Here is a 21725-nt window from a genome sequence, read left to right on the forward strand (position 1 = left end):
CCCCTGCCATCTCGCTGCAAAAAAAGCAAACAATGGTTTTTGCGTCAAGTCATTTGTTGGGCAGATGCGTTGCGCCGCGCAGCAGTGGCCGGATGCGCCCGCGCACCGCCTCTCGCTACTGCAACTCCGTCACCGCTGATGTGAACTTTGTGGTTTAACGGTAGATGCTTTACTTTGAAGTAAATAAACAAGCCTCTTTTGTTATAATATGGAGGCAGCCTTGAAGATGTACTGATAAATAAATAACGCATATACTGATAGCCCCGCACTAGGAAAACCCTGCGTCACTGGTGCCAGAGACGCACTCATAGACAACCATCAATTACACCCAAACTCACGAGAGAAATGACTGTAGGCCAGATAAATATTTTTCTCGGTCCGGGAATCGAACCTGGGACCTCTGCGTGGCAGACCAGCATCGTAACGTTTCGGCCAAGATAGGCAGTTATAAAGTAAATCGGTTTGCCTAGTATCCATCTTTTCTCGAATGTGAAGTACTCTGATGGTTCAAGTATAATCAATGCTATTGGTCGTGTTCAAATTCATACACATTTTGGTTCTGTCATTGGTTGTCTGTCAAATTGGTCGTAACATCAATTAAGCGCGGGATCAAGAAACCCGCCATCAGACCGGCAATAACTACGCGGAGTGCTTTCACGGTGCTTTCAGTCTTTCACGGAAAGTACTACATTTCTCATCTGATACTGGTTTACCACTTATAAGTTTATACAGTGCTAACGTGCGACCTTTAGATATTCAACAATTGCCGCACTACAACTACACGTTGTTACTACAAACTTAATGACAATCGGGTTATTAGATGGACGGATGCGTGTTGCAATTTGTATATGTAAATATAACTATAGTTTGCGCGAAATTCATCTCCTACAGTCTGTTGGTTTTAGGCAATATTAAGGCAGGCACGTATAATTGCATAAACCAGTTCAAAAGTTCGTTGGTTCTCGGCTTCACTGAATTACGCTGTAGATTATTGCACAAAATAAATTGCAACTTTTTACTTTGCTTTCATAAAAACCAATCAATAACTACAATTAATCTAGCACAAATAATTCTATAGATTTTATTTCTTAAATGTTATTAATAAATGATTCTCTAACGCACTTCTCGGGTTTGGACGACAACAAAACGATTCCAGGCACCCACTCCGTTTTCGTAGAATTGTAGCATCCGGCGCCTGGGCAGTACCCCTTCCGGCTGCACTATTATGTCATATGTCTCTGGGAGTTGATTACTGCTAAAGTTTTTAATGTACGATAAGCCTACGTTTTTCTTTCTGATCAATAAGGTGTTAAGAATAGTGCCATAAAAAAGAGGGACACTGCCACTGCGCCTGTCGTCCTGAGACATAAGTTGACAAGTTCCATCTGTCTTTACACTAGCACCCTTCAAAACTGAAACGCAGTAATGCTCACATTACCGCTTGGCGGAAGAAATAGGTAAGGTGGCAGTACTTTCCTGGACAAACACTTAAACTATTTCATTATTAACATGTCAAGATAGTTCTTAGAACCATTATACAAGGGGAGATCGAATGTAAAAGGGGCAGGCAGACGAAGATATTTAGATCAGATGGGACGCTAAACAGAGATGGTTGGCGATTATTTCACCGACAAGAGTCTAGATCTTAAATATAAAGAAGAAGACGTACGTTTATCTAAGATCTCAACTGATGTTAAGTGAAGGTGTGGACGGATGAGGTACCTGGTTTCAAAAATATTCAGGTTACATCTTCAGATTACAAAACAAACTGAGGTTGCATCGTTCGAAAAACACAGAACACGGCAAAGAGTTTTACTGATTGTCTATGTGCGTAAGGGGTACTTGAAAATGGATAGTTTTCTGTAAACACTCGTGAATTTGTTTGAACAAATTCATAAGTGTTTATAGAAAATTATACATAGACTAGCAAATGAGCAGTATGAGCCACCGGAGAACCGCGAAGACACTTTTCGCTTTACAAAAATGCTATTCGTGCAACTAAGGGAAAAGCTAATGTCCGCTTAAGTACGTCTTAAATCAATGTTTAAATTAAATAAGACACCCTTAATACAATGTATTAAGGGTGTCTTTTGCATTTTATTAGTATTGGTTTAAGCATTACATTAGCATTGGTTTAAAACGGCATTTGGAAGTAATTTGATTGGCATAAGTCTACTGCGCTCTGGTTTCGGCGCATCACAATTCCTTAAATTATTTGCATATTTGGTATAATGGTATAACAAATTGCATTATTTAATTGGAAAATCAATTTTCTAACTGAATAATACTCATTCTTAATATATTCGCTCAAGGTTTCGTGAATCCGGCTTGCTACGATGTGTTTGACCTTTGTAATTTGACGAAGTAATGTAATAACATTGGTTATTATATTACTATGTTTACAAATGATGACCATTTTGGTGCTTCCAATGTGGTGCCCCATTACAACGTCACGTCTCGTATCATTGTACATGATGACCTTGTCATTTATAATGAGTGGGCGCTGCGTGAGGAGACCACGGTTTGGATTCCCGATAGAATAAATTTGGGATTTGGATCCTCAAAAACACATTGTGAAAGAATGCGTCCAGGGAAGTACCACCACCATACCTACACCTCCGCCAAGCAGTAATTAAATGTGAGTGTTGTGTTCGGGTGTTGATGGGTAACGGTACTGGTGAAACTATAGCTACAAGGAGACTTGTCAACTGATGTCTTGATGACTGGGTACCGGGCGCAGTGGCAATGCCCCTCAGATCTTTGCGATTTAATCATCTAAGTGGTACTGCGGCTGTTAGGCGCACTACTTCAACAATGTACCATGGTGAGTGCTCTGAAGAGCTGTTCAACCTCATCCCCCCTTCCCCGTTCCTGCTCAGAAGCACGCGTGCTGGCCTTCGTAGTCACCGTTTCACTACCTGCCGAATTCCATCGCGTACTAAAAGGTTCGGTGGCTCCTTTCTCTGCCGCACGGTTGACAAATGGAACTCCCTTCCGGCACATGTCTTCCCTCCCTCTTATGATATGGGGTCCTTCAAACGAGGCGTGAAGAGGCATATTGCAGGCAGGCAGGGTGGAGGTGGCTAGTGCAGTGAGGATTTCATCGCTGCACTAGGTTCCTTCGCGTTTGGATACCACTTTCCACTTAACATCAGGTGGAGTGGAGTCATTTGCCTGTCATGTATAAAAAAAAAAAAAGGCATAAAATTAGGTCGCTATCGACCCATGTATGAGGCAAACATCAATCAGTCATATAAAGCGTTTATTTATTATTGTTCTAGGTGAAACTATGCTGAAACACGTGGCAGTGTCGCCGCATCGGCAGCGTGCCGATTCGGTCAGCCTGGCCTCGTCGGCCTCTTGCTGTAGTCTTGGCAGTCTCGAGCATCGCCACGACTCTGTCACCGATCTTTCGCATCGAACGGTGAGTTTTACAGCAGCACTACGACACCTGGCGGGTGTTCAGTTCACAGAGTCATTTCACGCAAAATCCTCTCTGAGTCGGTGTAGCATGGTCTGTAATTCCTAGGAAATAAAAGAGATTTTTTGTAATCATGATGTAGCAAAACTAAATTTTGCTATACGTTAGAAAAATTCGCATATCGTCTTAGCTTCTTATAAATTTATTAACCAGTAATATCGCTGGTTTTATTATGTATGACTTGAGAAGCCATTTCGTGTTGGTTGTTACAACCATTACTAATAAAATAAATGCGGTAGATGATAGTAGCCACACTCCACATAAGAGGATGACAATGTTTGTATAGAAGTTGTATAATTAATCAAATAGCACATCGCAATGTCGCAACGTTTACGCTTTTTTCTCCCATGATCGGACACTTGGTTACTAAATCAATTACGTGTATGAAATAGCGTGCGAGCGGACGTTGCAGTTACATAGACAAAGGTTCTTGGGTCAGGTGTCGTATAACATCGCAATGGATGGATAAAGAAAGGCTAGTTCTTTGTTTATTATCATTTGTTCTATCGTCTATCAGGTTTAAAGATGTGAGATATTTTTTTATTTTCTATTTACGTATCCATTTAATAACAGACTTCAATGGTCTAAACTGGGCAGTGTCGAGGGAATTCTTTTATCTATAGTAATGAACAAAAACTTAACATTTCAGTAAAATGAGTGTGTGAACAGCAGGAAAATCAGTTTCTTCTGATCAGCATTTGGGAAATATGCCACGTTCCAGACCAATCACTCGCAATGACCATCCTCGTCGGCGAGGACGAAGAACCCCTTCCAGCGGCAGCGTCCAATAGCGCCCTGAGGCGAGGTCCGTGCCCGCGCGGCAACTCTCAACCACGCTACTTAAAATTTTTAACGCTCTTTTGTCCGGAGGCGCAGTCAAGACTATCAGCAGTCAACTGCAAAATATTCTTTAAACAAAAACCAGAATGAAGTAGCACATGTGTACATTGCTGCCACAGTGTTCAAGATGGAGTTGCGACTGGCCTGCAGCCAGTAGAGCATCGAGGACGTCTCTGCGCACAATGGCATAAAAGTCATTGGTACTAGCCTGCTGCGGAAACATGCCTGAGGCACAAAATCTGCAGTAGCCCTTTCAGCATTCTGAAGACGTTGATATTGAACTCGAAAAGCTGGCTCCTAGACTATAGGTGTAAAAGACTTGACAGTATGCTCTAAATAATGTGATTTTTATTTGCTTATCACAATGTGCAAACTGCCAGCGCCCTTCTTTCCCTTTTAATGATTGTTCTAATTTTGGTGTTAAAATTTCTTTCGTGTTTAAGAAGAGTTGATTAAATTTGCATATTGTTCATTGGATGCTTTTGGTCTGCTGGTTATTACTTCTGTATTGTACTCAGCACTAAAATCCACGATGCTAGTTATAGTAAGCCCATTCTTCTTTTGTACTGGAATATTATTTTACTATGTAACGGAATTATTATACAAAAGGAAGCAATTGATAGTTCTTACAATAAGTTACAGTTCTCCGTGTTTCATTTCCTCTTGAAAACAACATAATAATTCTTGTAATTTTTATAATGTAACAAAGGATTACTATAATGATATACGCATCAAAATAGGCATTTTCCGATTTCACTCTCAACGGCTAATATCTCGACTTCCTCTTGGCAAATGAAGAATAAAGAGTGATCTAAGTTCTCTTTACCAAGTTACACGTGCGGTCGACAAATGCGTTATCATCGTATTTACGTTTTAATCTTTACGAACAAGGTGCTACTCTTGAAATGATCTAGGTGTAAAAGTGACTTGTTAGTACAGTGAACGGATGTAGTAATTTACACAACGATCAATAAATATTTCTTATCGATATTTTTTTTATTTAGTTACACTCAACAAGAAATTACGTTTGTATTTGTTGATAACATTTGGAAATAACCAGAATATTTGAAATTCTGGAAAAAATTGAATTGTGAAAATGAGAATTCATAGGATTGCAAGTTGGGTATTGTGTGTAGCCTTTGTTTAATAAAAGATTTTTTAGATTGAAATTTGCAATGAGTATGGAATGATACCAAATTCCGTATTTGCCGTCTCCGTTCACGATTTTGGGCAAAAAATAGAAACCCGACATTTTGGTTAAAAACAAAAAAAAAATGGATGGATTGGGTTTTAACCCTCTGCTTATATATATCTGATTCTGGTGTGGATGTTTAATATGTTCAAATAATTAAACTCCTTAATTGCCATTTGACTTCATCAAGAATTTATTTATTCAACCATGATATTGATACTCCTATCAAAAAAATTGTTAATTGTATTGAAACAAGATTTCATTCTCATACTTATTGCTTTCCGATTTATGTAATTACGTACTTTCAATAACGGTTAGTTTTTATCATTGTGATTAAACTTACGTTCTTTAAACTTTTGTTCAACGGTTAGTAACTATGGACATAAAATGTAAATAAGCATTTCTCACGCTACGTCGATATCTTTAATATTTGCATAATTAGGTCCTGACACTAGTTTAAATTCGACTTTTATCGCTTCATTAAGCATTAAATGTTCAAAATCTATATATACATTTAATTGAATTTATCTTTATCTATTCGAGATGCTACATTAAAATGTTGCGAGTTCATCATTGTTCCCTTACATTAAGTTGAATACGATATTATTTCAAATGAATTTGAAGTATTCTCTGGCTTATACTCACCTTTATGAGAATTGTTTGACAATGAAACTGTTTCGACATTGTACTCTCAGCGTTATATTATTGTTAAGCTGAGTGTTGAATATTATATAGCAGAGTTCTAGCATGTTCTAGCGATATCCAACAATGTTCAGGATGCGTGAGGTTATTATAACAAATCCCTATTTGCATAGGCTTATGGTCAACAGCAGATTAATATAGGCTGTTGTTGGTGGAGGATATTAAACAGATAAGTGTATGTGTAAGTTCAGGGAGGTACTGCCACCTAACCTATTTCTGCCGCCATGCAGTAATGTGAGGTGTGAGGTTTTGAAGGGTAAGTTTGCTGGTGAAATCACAAGTACATCAGATTTGTCAACTTATGTATCAGGGTGACAGGCGCTGTGGCAGTGTCTCTCAGATCTTTGTGAATAGCATTGCAACTGTTATAGATAGCCGTGTCGCTTACCATCATGCACACGACTTGTTCGTCCCGGCACTTGGTATCATAATAAAAGTCAACTACGACCTTGGATTCTATATATATGTAACTTAAAAAGCAAACAGCTTCTGTTCAAAAGTTTCCAAAATTGCTATCATGCACTCAGCCTACACGCATATTAATTAAGGCGACACTGACATTCGATGGCCGACTCAGATAGGCCGATTTCTCGATTGTTCCCAACCATCTGGTTCCCATCGCGCTTTACTTCGCTAGATAACACAGTATTGTTGCCCGTGCGCACTTAAAATTCGACACAGTTGCAATTACGTCGTTCATGTTTATCTTTGAGAGTTTAAAAAAATATATTTTTATAACAGAAAGCTATTCAAAATTATAATAATTATTAACATAGATATTCTTTATCCGCTTTCTCAGTAATGGCACATAAACGCCATTTGTTATACGTTATCGTCGGCTGCGCAAGCGCATAATTTATACTAGACACATGTTTATCATAATCCAGATGTGGTCGCCTTGTAATAAGGGATTTGGAAATGAGGACTTTGTTTTGATTACATTTTGATCAAGATTGTGTACTGCATTGTATCCGTACTGATTAAGTATTCATTACTCAATGTAAGAGTGTTATTTGAAACATTATCACAACAGGATAGTCTTACCACACCGTGACCACGTAAAGCATTATTTAATAGTTTGTTTATTCAAAAACCATCATGCGTGCGTTAAACGGATCATGGTCACCATCATCGTCAACCTATTGCAGACAGTCTACCCAGTCTAGCCAGCCTATGCCTATGGCTTCTCCCAATATGTACCATTTCGCCTGGTCCTCAGCTTTTCGCATCCATATGCTGCCAGCTGCCTTTCGGAGATCGTCACTTCATCTGATCAGCAGTGGTCTTCACTCAAGAACTCGTTTTCCTAATCGGTTATCAGTCCTTGGACAGATATGGTCAGCACATAGCCACTTCAGCTTGCTTATTCTACCAGCTATGTCGACGACGTTCGTTCTTTGTCGGATAGCTAATCTTATCCTTCAAAGAAACTCCAAGCATAGATCGCTGAGCTTCTGATGGTGATGAGATATAACGTAGAATGTAGATATAGCTTTTTCCAAGGAATACCTACATATTTTATTTAAAAAATATAGAAAATTCTCTTGAAAAATTGGTACAAAGTGAGTAATTTCGGTTCAAATTACGTGTTTTTGAGACGTAGTTTTCGAAACTACCATACATAACAGGAATACAAAGTACCTACGACCCTAGCGTATTGTTACTAGATCGTGTCTACTTTATTGAGATTGATTAGTTAAAACGTTCGTGTGGAACATTCTCGATACTTAGGTATTGAATGATGCGCAAAAGAAACTGGCCTAAACTAGAATGCTTTTTTATGATACTAACGGTGGCACAAACAAGTCGTGCGCCTGGTGTTAAGCGACACGCCTGTCCATAACAGTTGCAGTGCCACTCAGGGCTTTAAATCTCAAATGTTGGTAAGTTCTAAGTGTTTATATATTTTCACCAGCACACTTATCCTTCAAAATGGGAACTAAAAAGTGTTAATTTGATAAACGAAAATAAACTTGGCAGAAAAACCGCTTGATTTTAATTCCATTTGGCCATGCAAATCGCTCTTAGTGATGAACTTCGACAGCAAAATGGCAATCAAAAGCAGGAAAAATAAGGCACATTTTCTATATTCATTGCAAAACCAAAGTTTAAGCTTTTTCTTATTGGGTTTTTGTATTATGATTGCTTATCCAGGGATCCTTGTACAATTCAACAATAGAATTATTTTGAACTTTATTTTACGAATACGTAGGAACCGTATTTCTTGTTTGAAGAAACCGAGCCACAATTGTTTTAACAGGTTTTTGCACGTGAAATGACCTCTCAACCTCTTCAGCTACTATTAAAACGTTCCCACCATAGTCCTAGTTGTCTGACGTTAACTATCATCCCACTTCCATAGTTTTTCTTTAATATTACAGTTAACCTGTGAGATTGTCGCCCCGCACGCGATGTCTCTATTCATTCATTAACAGCGACTTGGAGTTCTTGATTATCAACCTTATTACGAACACATAAATCATATTAGCGATCGTGAAGACTAATGCATGATGGCTTAAGCTTTTGCAACTCCAACCTTATCCTTAAGACATTATAGAATGGATAGCATGGCTCATAGTCATATACATAGTTCTCTCAGCTGTTCAATACTTCTACACAGTTTTAACGTAACTTTTCAACATTGTATTTTCAACTTTATTCCTAGTGTTTAAGGAACAGTACGCTCAGAATAAGTTCAGGATACTTTTTTAAATTTTGGCGCCCAACATGTGTCTTCTCTCGCTGGGTATTCTCGTAACAATGGTAATCCGTCTGTGATGCTATGAACTTTCCCATATGGAGCGTTAATTGTGTAAGAAATTAATATTTTCTAACAAGTGTTAGTTAGCTATACAAGTCTGGAATATAATTAAGTTCTAATTGGCTTTTAAGTATCAATTACAACTACCCTTGCAACCACCTGCTGGGAACAGACTTATACAGAGAAGGCTTAAGTTTAGGCCAAATTCCAGCACACCGGTTATTTTGAAATCTTGATAAACAAGTTAGACAAAACGAATTTTGTTCATACTAAATCTTAATTATGGTAATTGTCACAGACAGACGATGTCCACTGCTAAATTAAACGAAACTTTATTAAAGCCTAAAATAAACAACTTGTGCTCTTCTACTTTTGGAATTTCTATCTTATTAATTAGTGGAACAGTCGATGAAGCTTTTTATATGAAGTCATAACAATTTTCGCCAAATCTTGGATTATCCTACAACAAAATGGGTAATTAAAATAATATGTACTTGACACTGGGTAGCCTGGTTTAAATCAAAACTCTATTATTTATTTACACGTTTGTTCCTTACCGTATCAAAGTGCTGACAGCGTGTCGAGCACTCCCACGCTCGACGACATGTGCAAGTGCGCGGGCGCAGCGCATTGATGTGAACGGTGCAGGCGATTTTTTTGTGACGCGGTACAAATTCTCATGCATACAGCTAACTTTATGACTGTAGACTACTTAGGTTGTTTCGCTAGTTGACGGTTATAAATTGTGACAAGGTTATTTTAATTAATATCAACTTCTATTTGAAACAACAAAAATCTCTTATTGCCAGAGAGTCTGAACCTTAACTCTGGTGACGAAATAGATCAAGCCTATTGATTGTTAACAGTGAACGTAATATTGAGTAATTTTTTTTTATAATATCAAGAGACGGGATGAACTAGTCGTGCGTCTGATGGTAAGCTATACGCTTGTCCATAACAGTTGCAGTGCCACTCAGAGCTTTAAATCACAAAGATCTGACAGGCACTGCCACTACGCCCGTCATTTCATTTCATTTCACTAGTACCCTTACCCTTCAAAACTGCAACACAGTAATCCTGACATGGCAGTACTTAACTCCTTCACAAGGAGCTCTACTGCTACTAAATTAGATACAGTAGCTACTAAATTGATACAAGTAGTGATGTCCATAGGAAAAATATCGAATTTCATCTGAGAAAATGGATCATGAAAGACGTATAAGAAAAGGCTGGAACAGTACTTAATTATAATCGATCTGAAATCGGAGCTCCATCACTGCGAAGCTTTGTAGCTTGCTTTTATGACGTTACTTAGATATCAACTAACGGAGGAACTTTGCAATCCGAAGAAACATATCATCTTTGCTAATAAAGAACTTGTCTCTGTGGTGAAGACACGTCTTTAATTCACTCACTCTGTCATCGCTGAATGATGCAAATTTAAACAACGCATCCAAGGTATGATACAATACAGTCGAATTGAGAACCGCTTCCCTTTTCTGAAGTCGGTTAAAAATAAAAATAAATGTTCTCCTTGTGGAAGAACTCGTACAAGGAAGTACTGCCACCTTAACTATTTCTGTCGCCAAGTAGTAATGTGCGCATTACTGCGTTTCGGTTTTGAAGCGTGAAATTACAGGCATATGAGACTTATTAACTTATGTCTCAGGATGACTGGCGCAGTGGCAGTGCTTCTCAGATCTTTGCAATTTAAAGCTCTGAGTGGCACTGCGTCTGTTCTATCATTTCGTACCACAAAAAAGTAAGACAATAAATAATATTTACGAATATAGTTGAAGTGTCAAATGATTGTCCTATCACCACAATTCTCATGGGTGAAATGTCAAAATTACGCAACATTAGCACGGGTTCGGATCCCTGCGGTCGCAGCGGAAGTGAGATGGCACTTCCGGCCATTATCACCGCGGGCTTTCTAGCTGCGCCCGCGCACCGCATGGTGACGATGGCAGTGAAACGCTATAATCAGGCGCAGTCGCACGGGATGGGATAGTGTGGACGGTGGAAAGTAGTTTGAGATCCTCTATCTATTTTAATTTCATGACTTATCTTGAGTAACTTTCGCGGTTTGCAATTCAAGTTTACGAATATCCCCTTCGCTCCTTCTTCGTTCTTAAATTACTATGAAATAGAGTTGCAAATGCACTACACTATTGCAAAAATAATCTTCATATGCTTTTACAAGACTCGCGTTTACAATTTCTTTCTTTTATAAATTAAGAACAATTTGTCTTTTCCGTCATTTGTTAATGATTTTATAGTTGGTTATAATATTTTGTTGGTTGGCATAAGTAATTTAGAGAATGCTGGTATCAAACTTAATTATACAATACAGCGGAGAAGTAATAAATAAGTAATGAAGCACATGTTGTCACTATCGTAACATAAAAAGGTTGACAAATGAACGCAATTACAAACAAACGAAAAAGTTATTAACCCCTAACTTTTGCGTGGAGGAAGAGCACAAGCTTGTAGCTTCCCGAAAAAGAGGAGTGTAAGCGCGTTTGCACTGCATCCGATTCTTATTTGTTCCGAATCAGAGACAATACACATCTGGAAAACTCTGACCCATGTCGGATGTTTAGTCTTAGTGCTTGTGCACTAAGTCCGATTCCAATCCAAGAAAATATAAATATCGCTTGTATCTACAAGGTCATTTTATCTCCGACGACACTTCGGACCGTCATTTCTCGGATTGTGAACTGGACCCCGATTCAGAACTTTTCGATATCTTAACCGAGTCGTTCGATTGAATATCCTTTTCGAATCGAAGGGCGCTTACCGAGCTATTCAGAACATTCGAGTTAAAACGTTCTATTCGGATTAGGATACGATATCGTTATCCAACAAATAAGAAAAATTAAATCCGTTTATATACATTTCAAGACTTTAAAGGCTTGAAATATAGGAATGCATGATTGAATTGAATAAAATCCAGATTTTATTTAAAATAATAAAAGATTTCCATATTACATTCTTGCTTTGTAAACAATAGGACGTTCGGTAACTTTCATTCGATAATTGTGTTCTGAATAACGTTTGTAGCTTTGGTCGGTCGAGAAGTACGAGTAATCGTATGAGAGTGACGTCATTTCGGTTCGGTTTCGAATACGACAGTTTGACGTTCGATTCGGTTATTGTGAATAAAAATCTAAAGAAATCACACGACATCTGATCCGATCGGTCGGCAACAGAGTTATCGTAAGGTTCTGAATCGACCTGCTGATACGAATTGGACGTAGTGCGCAAGCGCTCTTATAAGTTTGAAGCCTTCGTCTGTGTATACCTGTGGACTGCCTGCCTGTAAGTTTGACTTGAAACTTCATATACTATGGAAATCCGGTGACATTACAAAATATAACTTTGACCTGACGTGCAACCAGTACAATCTGCAGATTACCTCAACTACTGACAGGGAATCATCTTTAATCTCGACACCTTATTTAGTTTACGGATAGTGTCATTCATTATAGATCAACATAATTGTAATATAATTTGTTGTTTTTTATGAAACGTCTCTTATTTTTGCTAAGCGCCTCGTAAATGATCAAATAAACCATCAAACAAGTTTGACGAACTTTTTTTTTTTTTTGACGGGAGAAAATCTTTATGGATACCCCTGAGCCCAGGGAGACTCAGGTGAAGTTTGACGAACTTGCCGGTAGTTCACACTCCGTCATCTCCTTGTACAGGTCATACGTACCGTGCTATACCTACTTAATACAATGAGCCATATAATCTCTTTGTCATTTATGTAATGAGCAAGAATACAGATAAAGCATTTCTAGCATGTATTATTAAGTCTTATTTCTTATCTACGTATTAAGAAAAAATGTACCTAAGTAAAAATGGCTGAAATTCAGAGAAAAATATACCCACGATAATTTGTTAAAAGTAATATTGCGCACATGACGTTATGACTATACGGAATCTCGCAAGGTGAATGGATAGGCGAAAACTAAGTTTGATTTAACAGACATGCCAGCATACCGTCAAAAGTGTTTGTCAAACACGCCGTCAATTTAGGGTCGTATTCCAGAACTCTACTCAATGGTCAAGTCAGGATTTGAGTACGGTTTAAAGCACTCGAAATCATACTCAAGTCCCTTCCATTAGGGTCGTATTTCCAGTGCTTGAAATCATACTCGAGTCTGCTCAAATCCTGACTTAAGCATTGAGTACAATTCTGAAATACGACCCTTAGATTTCCATCAAACACGTAGATTATTTGACAAACACATCAAACACGACCGCAGACGATCAAAAAGTTTGACAAACACGTAAAATTTGGCAAATTGTTTGATCGTTTACGGAGCGCTTTACTGTTTATAACCACTTCACGGTCAATCTCAGCACTTTTGACGTATGCAAGCATTGACTTACAAATAAATGGACGACGGGTCTAATACAAAAACCACGAAAAAAATGTCCCAAGTCAACCTATTTAAACGTTTAAGCTAAAACGTTGAATTTAAATTGTAATGTCATCGCAGTACTGTCTAATTTTGCTTGCTTCGCTGTCAGAAGAAACAAACGAAGACTAAAGCGTGAATGACGCTCTGTATATGATTTTAACGCCCTATAAGTTCGGACACTTTTTAGCGCGGACCCGACGTCCATATAATTGTAAGTCAATGTATGCAAGGCAATAAATATATTTTTAAACACAGATTTATTTCGTAGTTGTGTTCATGGGGTATTACCACGTGTTACTTTTCACATTTAGATCAAATAACACATTTGACAGAACGAATATTTGCTGCAACTAAATCTGCAATATCTTTTTCGTTTCACGTTGACTATACCAACATTTTTTTTATGTAACTTAAATTAATTTGACAATTCTAAAATTGTTGCCCTTTAATATAAAATTAGGATTACTTAAGTCATTATATTCTTGGATTTTTTTATAAAAGTGAATGCGGGTTATTTACGCCGGTTATTTGGCTGGTGTCTTTTGCCGTTCCGCATGATGTGTTCCGGTTATTCTCAATAGTTTGTTCGGACATGTTGATCGAAAGCTGTACAAGCTGGTTTTAAGCTACTGTTACAAAGGTTCTATTACATTCGCTCATCGTTACGTTGAAGTCATCCAATCTGTTATGCTTTATGTAACACAACTGCCACTTTCTATAAAGATTAAGGTATTTTGTAAGATGCTTCGTTAGAGTAATTAGTATTTAATTATTTAATTTAGTGTTCCGAAATTTCATATTTCAAGTCAATATCAATTGATTTTTCTACATCTTTATATTTTAGTGCGCCATGATAGAAGTATACTGAGTAAATTTTGTGCTGTTTTTATTTTTTTTACGCTTTTTACGTTCAAAGTTTTCTGATCATGAAGTCTTTTTTATTTTGTTATAACACCAAGTGACGAGACGTACAAGGCGTGGGCCTGGTGGTAGGGTTGTATTATTCAGAGGAATTTAAATGTTGTTGCCTAGTAAATAGAATTTAGATTTGCCATTAATGTACTTGAAGGCGTGGTAACTGACCGGCTAGACCGGCGCTGGGCAATCTTAAAATTTGATTAAGATAAATGTGAATTTAATAACTGTAGGGCTTCAAAAAACTTAGCACGTTCTATGTAATACTTAAAGAGAAATCTATGTAAAAATCATGTGCAAAGCTAGATATTTTATTCCTAAATAACACATTTTTTATTTTTATTTTAGCGTGTTTTCAGGATTTTATATGATCGGGTGAAGTACATCCTATCGCGTAACAAATTAGCACATTCTTTAGATGATATCTTTAAGGTGTATCTTAATTTTTGTAAGACTGTTATTTAATAGTAAATACCTAAACCATTTGATCCACCAAAAGAGTTTTTTCCGATTCACCTCCGGTGACCACACTCGACTTAACATGTATCGAAATTGTAAGAGTAGTTTGCTATGCCCATAGATTATCTGGAGCTACGTCCCTATAGGGTATCACATGTTTGTATCTACTAGAGATATGCACCGATAGGAAAATCGTAGGCGACGGGGCGGCGTCTGATTATTTTTCGACTGACGCAATGCCCGGTAAAGTTTCTGGGAACGAGTGGAGGAGACCCGTAACCATCTTAAGAGGAGTCCTAAGATGGTTACGGCCATCTTTTGCAGCGCTAGAATCAAAGTTTTTTCTTTCAGCGGTATTGCAACGCATAGAAGTGTAATGACGGCTTCAAAGAACTAATTTCCTCTCACATTCAATTTAATATACCTACCACATCCTAGTTCGATCTCTCATATTTTTCTACGTTTACATGTATTGCAGGGTGTGTAATAACTATATCTATTACCATTAATACTCAATTTCCCATAATTAATAAGTATGTACTGCTATGAAGTTCAATGAACTAATCTTTCATGATATAAGTCCTATTGATTATGCACTGACATGCGTATGCGCATCGAGGTAGTTAAGGAGACGTTGTTGTGACCACATCCGTGTACAATGATCTGTAGATGTTTCGCGGAAGTTAGTTTTCTTAAATAAATATTCATAGCAAATTCTCGGAAAAAATGAAATAACTAGCTGGATAAATTTATTAACAAAATTCAAAACCATTTTGCTAAGTGGCATTAAACGTGACGGAGCAGTAACATTGTATGGTAAACAATGATTTTGCGATCTTGATGGCCACATCTGCAAAATTTCAACTTTTTAGGAGAGAAGCTTAAGGATTCTTCGAACGAAATTAGTCTGTAACTTTTTCACCTCACTAGCTCGGAAAGGCTTTCTTTCTCATTAGAAATCTGAAAAAGTTTTTGAAATACGAACTTGATGATCATTGACTTATGACTGATGATGGACTGTGGTACACCTAACCTTTTTCTTTCGATGAAAAAAAAAAAAGATAATAACACGTTCAACTACGCAATTTGACGTTACTTATTTATGTAATATAAATCCGTTGATATATTTTATTCTTATTATTGTTGACATTAAATTGACAGTGATTGTGTTTATTAATTATTTTAATTCGTCGAAGAACTAAAATAATTTCAATAATCACTTAATCACACACACAAAATAAAAGTACAAGTACGAATATAATTTTTATTGATGAGGTGTAAATTCAGAACGCATCCGAAGATAAACTTTTTCTTTTATTAAAAAAACTGATGTTTTATAGTTCAACCGTTTTTCTTTCATCTACCATTTTCCTGGCTATAGTGAGGTGAAAAGTTGTGTGTTTCGCTCGGCAGCAAAGTTGTTTTGCGTCTCTTGCCTTGAAACCCTCGCTACGCTCAGGAATCCATTTTTGAACCACGAGCGAAGCGAGTAAGAGAATTTTAGCTTCCTACGCCTGCTTAGGTTGCATAACAAATAACCATTTTTTGCTTATACAGAAGAGTCATAAAATTTCACATGTATATATATAATTTAAATAAATAAGCAGATATTTGCAAAATAAATAACTATGTGACGAAGTCCACCATTTTGGAGTTACTAAGCCGAACCCCACAACTCACGAAAGCTCCATTCAATGTTAATCATTATGTCATTTCAATAGAGCACCCCAATAGTAACTACAATTATTTAAACACCCATTTATTTGTTATTAAGCTTAATGGGATAAAGAGACCCATTCATCACTAGAAGTCATACCCAGTTAGCTTTACAATAAAATCACAATCGACACAGCCGCAACTTAAAAAGTCCTAAATACCACCGAAATGTCCTAAAATTTATAAATGTCACGGTCGGCGCGTGCGCAAGTGCATTTCCGGTGTACAATAGGACTTCCGGTGCGTCCCGGTTGTGATCATTGGGATCAATTGACAGCCCTAGTGTAGGGCTGTGCCCTTTGGAATTAGCATCCGGGCTAGTGGAGGGAACATGTGAATCGATAGAGATAAACGTGAGCAAGTTGTTGACTGAAGGCATTGTTTTGTTTTTAACATGACTTTAGGCTGATTGCATACTAAACATGATTGCATACGCTTATAGTTTTTTTTTCAATAAGTCAAGATATTACAAATTACATGGTTCAGTGCTCACACTCGTCAAACAGCCCGCCCTTTACTGATCCCGGCGCAAAGGTGCCCATCACGCTTGCCGCATTTCCTCGCTGTATGACAATGGACAATCTTTGCATCAAGAACAACCCGGCGCGGGAGTCATCTCCATTCTCTCTTAGCCATCGCTACCCCATCAACCCACCGTTTCAACAGCAAGCGGAACAAAAATGTAGCGACTTTCCAAATCACGATATTTGTCCCGTTTCTTGCAACACAGTGACTTGAGCTGGTGCAGCTGTGCTGTGTTATAATTGTATTTGACATTAAATATAACAATATGTAGGTATATTGAATTTAAAAACATAATTTCATTATTTTACACAAAAGTAACACCACATAATTTATCTCAAAAAGAGGAATAACAAAATACTATCGATAAGACATGGTTAAAGCCCCAAGCCGCCGGCTGCAATGTTGTTACATAAACAATGCAAGTCAAACAACGCCGCCGGGCAAAGGTTATCTTTTTCAAGTACCACTACTTGTGATACATGCTCTACATTGGGCTGTCTAGACTCTTGTAGTACGCGACTTGAAATGGGTCTATAGGCTACCAGGACTTGTTTGTATCGCAATGGAGTTTAGAAAATCATTAGGCAAATAATAATATATTTCATGCGAATGTTTACAATATCATTTTGATCTAACAGAAAGAAAAGATAACAATGCTTTATGCCATTTTTGATCGATAAATTTCATTAATACTATGGCCGTATATTAAGTTCTTTACATTCCGCCTACATACGATAAGACATTTCGTAAGTAATAGGAACTTGTATCTGAAATCTATGCTATCAAAAGTGAAAAATAAATTTTATATGTGAAATTTCCTATTTGTTTGTTTTTCTATGATACATGATATCGTGTGTTTGGTGGTAAGCGACACGCCTGTCCAAAGCAGTCACTCAAGAGCCTTAAATCACAAAGATGGTGCACAGCCACTACGCCCGTCAACCTGAGAATAAGTTGACAAGTACCATGTGCCTGTAATTTAACCAGCACCCTTACACTTCAAAACCGGAACGCAGTAAAGCTCACATTACTGCTTGGCGGCAGAAATAAGTAAGGCAAGGTGGCAAAACTTCCCCGAATGCATTCCTACTACTGTTACTTGTTTGATGTTTTACGTTATCCCATTTGTCAAGGACAGTCATTGGGTTTGGCTCCGCAAATTTGTTAAAAACCAACTTGAGTTTTCTCTTAATATCTCCCTACCTAAGTTTGATACAAAAATATATCTTCGTGAAATGAAATAACCAATAAAGTGTTATCAGTTGATTGCATTTCGTAAGTACAAAATACGGAGCTCACGTAGCTACGTACCGGTTAGTGCGTGGTGCAATTGCTATTTGCTGTGATTCATGCGAATTTTATTACTCGTATTTTGCAATTACGTAATACTAATAATAATAATACTAATAATAGGAATTATATTTATATTATATTATATTTTTGTAGTATTTAACGACATTTGACCTCCATCTCACCTGATGGAAAGTGATGACGAGGTCGACGATGTAACATGCACACCTAAATAATGCCTATTCGCTCTCCCCTTCAAAAGGTCCAAGTTATATCGTTCGGGAAATACGTCCGCAGGCAGGGAATTCCACTCTCTAGCCGCTCGCCACATAAATGTGGAAGCGAAACGCTTCGTGTGAATCTTGGGAATATCCACAACATAGGGGTGGAATCTCAGCCCACGTTAAGTCCCCCGATGATGGACATCAAACTCAAACTCAACCTTTGTAACAATATGTAAGGTACCTATTGAATACAGCGGTTTTCTTATAAAAATTCGAGGTAAATTTGTGTATTTTTTTGTATCGTGAATATTTTTAGGAATCATGTTTTCACACCATATACTAATCAGTGTATATCGTCAATTTTACTATATTTATTTTTTCCAAAACTAAATTATTATTTCTGAATTTTGACTTTGGAATTTCCTGCTTGTGATTTTCTTTCTTGCGAAAGTAAACTTGTTATAACTAGGACTAGAACACAGTCTAATTTTATAATGTCTCGTAGCTGTAGAATTAGAAATAACACCGCAGTAAAGGTACATGAAGCTAGTGCATAATTGGACATTAATAAATATATGAATCATAACAATTTGCGTGCGTTAGCGTAAGGATCATTGCTTTGTGCTGTAATTCGACCTTTAGCTCGTGCCCTACACAAAGTACCTACGTGTTAGCAGTATAAAGGATGACATCATTCGTAATTATGAGTTCATGCTAGGTTCTATGCATTTGTCTTTATGTTTACATCACAGTCGTCCTCAGTGGCTCAACTTTTTTGGCTTTCCCTGTTGGTGGTGGATGAGAAGGGCTCGATCCCCGTTGGAGCAATTTGGGAAATGTACTTTTCTAACTTGGTTCTTGTCAAATAGCTCACCATGCCTGATAGTATATATTTGCTAAGTTTCCGGAATTCATTCCCTAATTTACACCCGTAGAGGTAGAATATTTTTTTCAAATTTGAATGGAATCACTATTGAGGTATACCTCAATCTAAATAAAAAGATCTGAGGGGCATTGCCACTGCGCGGGACACCCTGAGACATATGTTGACAATTCCCATGTGCCTGTAATTTCACCAGCTCCCATACCTTTCGAAGCCAGAACGCAGTAATAATAACTCTACCGAATTATAACTAAATGTTGCATAAATACGTAAAATGCTACATAAACAAAACGCACATTACTGAATAGTACACTCCTACTGTTCAATAGCATGGAATTTTAATTATCTTGTAAATTGTTCAATTAAATATGAAATAGTAATTACCCATAATTGATACTGGCCATAAATTATAATATATTTCTCTAGTAATAAGAGATTGTGAAACATTTCGAATGGAAAGCAGAATTTCCTGCTCTCACTTTCAATCGAAGTAAGTAATTGATGTGGAGCATGTAAATAACATAAACATTATGCCACTTGAAGTTATCGCTTTTTGAACTAGAATCGATCAATCTATGTATATGTATATTTTGTAGAGGTAAGCAAATCATAATTTGTTATAATTATTAATACAAACTAGTGGAATAATTTCACAAAAAAAAAATTGAATATCAATTTAATAAAAATTCAAATTCAAATCATAATTGTCATTTCGATTGAAACTATTGCTCATTTTAAGAAAAAAATGTTAGTTATTGTTGCTTTTTTATATCATCAGAAACATTTAGGTAATAACTGGAAGTAAACCATGTGTCCGAACCAATGATATTTTTACTTGACGTAACTTGTTTTTGATTAATTGTGCACATTTTGTGATTAAGGGTCGTATTCTAGAACTCTATTCAATGCTCAAGTCAGGATTGCACTGGCAACCCAAGCACTGGAAATACGACCCTAATGGCAGGGACTTGTGTATGATTTCTAGTGCTTTGAATCATACTCAAGTCCTGACTTAAGCATTGAGTAGAGTTTTAGGTTACGACCCTAAGTCTGAGCATTGCCTGAGGCGTGCAAATATATTTTTGTTTCTAAGGTTATGCCTGTCGCTGTTTTACGGAAATATAACTGTTACGAACATACATTAAATTTTCAACTATTAATTGACTGGAAAGAGTTGAAATAGAATCTTTAAATCGTTCCCTTAGGAGTCTACTATATTATGTTACTACTATAATATACTACCTCAGCTCGTATTAAAAATTTTTCCGGACTAATACGGTTCTTTTTGCTTAAGTCGAGCGTCAGGGACACGGCTTTATTTCAGAATATATTTTTTACAAACGAAATTAAAGCCATTTGAAAACGTACACACGCCAGCACGTCAAGCTACACATTGACGTATCTTGTTCCGTTGCACTGGAGGCGATTTTCGAACGAAAATGTGTGGTCTGGTGTGCCGTTGTCCGTACATCGTATAATATACGTGTTCAGTTCAGTTGATAGAAAATCATATGGTATATGTAAAGTACCTTTTTTATGAAATGTAAGTGCGCATTTGACCTCCATCTCACGTGAGGAAAAGTGGCAATGAGGTCGACGATGGAGCATGCACACCTGAATAATGCCTATTCACTCTCGCCTTGAAAAGGTCCAAGTTATAACGTTCAGGGAACAAGTCTGCAGGCAGGGAATTCCACTCCAAGCCGTTCGCTATATAAATGTGGAAGCGTAATGCTCGTGCGTAGTTTTTGAATATTCACAACACAGTGGTGGTACCCAAGCCTACGTCTGGTCCCTCGACGATGGAAAGGGCAAGGCGGAATCAAATTATGCAAATTAATATGAATACAGCGGGTTTCTTGTAAATTTTCGAAGTAAATTTGTCTTTTTTTTCTATCGTGAACACTTTTAGGAATCGTGTTTTCACACCTTATAGCAATCAGTGTTTATCCTCAATTTTACTATTTAAACTAAATTCTTAATTTATCATATTTGTATTAGAGTTGGTACCTTCTATACACCTGACCAGGGTGTGATATTTCGAGCGTTACTTTAGACTATTTACCTTACCATTATTTTATTATTAATAATTTTAGGGTACAGCCATGCAAGGGCGGTTTACTTATTTAAATGCAAATGTACATTGACTTACAAATAAATGGACGACGGGTCTAATACAAAAACCACGAAAAAAATGTCCCAAGTCAACCTATTTAAACGTAGTGACATGTAAAGGAATATGAAAAAGCTTTTAAATTGTAATGTCATCGCAGTACTGTCTAATTTTGCTTGCTTCGCTGTCAG

General features: G+C 37.2%; 1 protein-coding gene across 1 annotated transcript in view; it reads left to right on the forward strand.

Annotated features, from left to right (window-relative positions):
* The window catches only part of LOC113226148, a 91480-nt gene that overhangs the window by 27817 nt on the left and 41938 nt on the right, over positions 1–21725 (forward strand). Inside the window, exon 2 of the mRNA XM_026458678.1 lies at positions 3282–3424. Within this exon, the coding sequence (XP_026314463.1) occupies positions 3290–3424 (135 nt within the window). The 5' untranslated portion in view covers positions 3282–3289. The remainder of the gene's footprint in view (positions 1–3281; positions 3425–21725) is intronic.

Source organism: Hyposmocoma kahamanoa, unplaced genomic scaffold (assembly GCF_003589595.1).
Source record: "Hyposmocoma kahamanoa isolate Upper Pololo Valley unplaced genomic scaffold, ASM358959v1 182, whole genome shotgun sequence".
NCBI lineage: Eukaryota > Metazoa > Arthropoda > Insecta > Lepidoptera > Cosmopterigidae > Hyposmocoma > Hyposmocoma kahamanoa.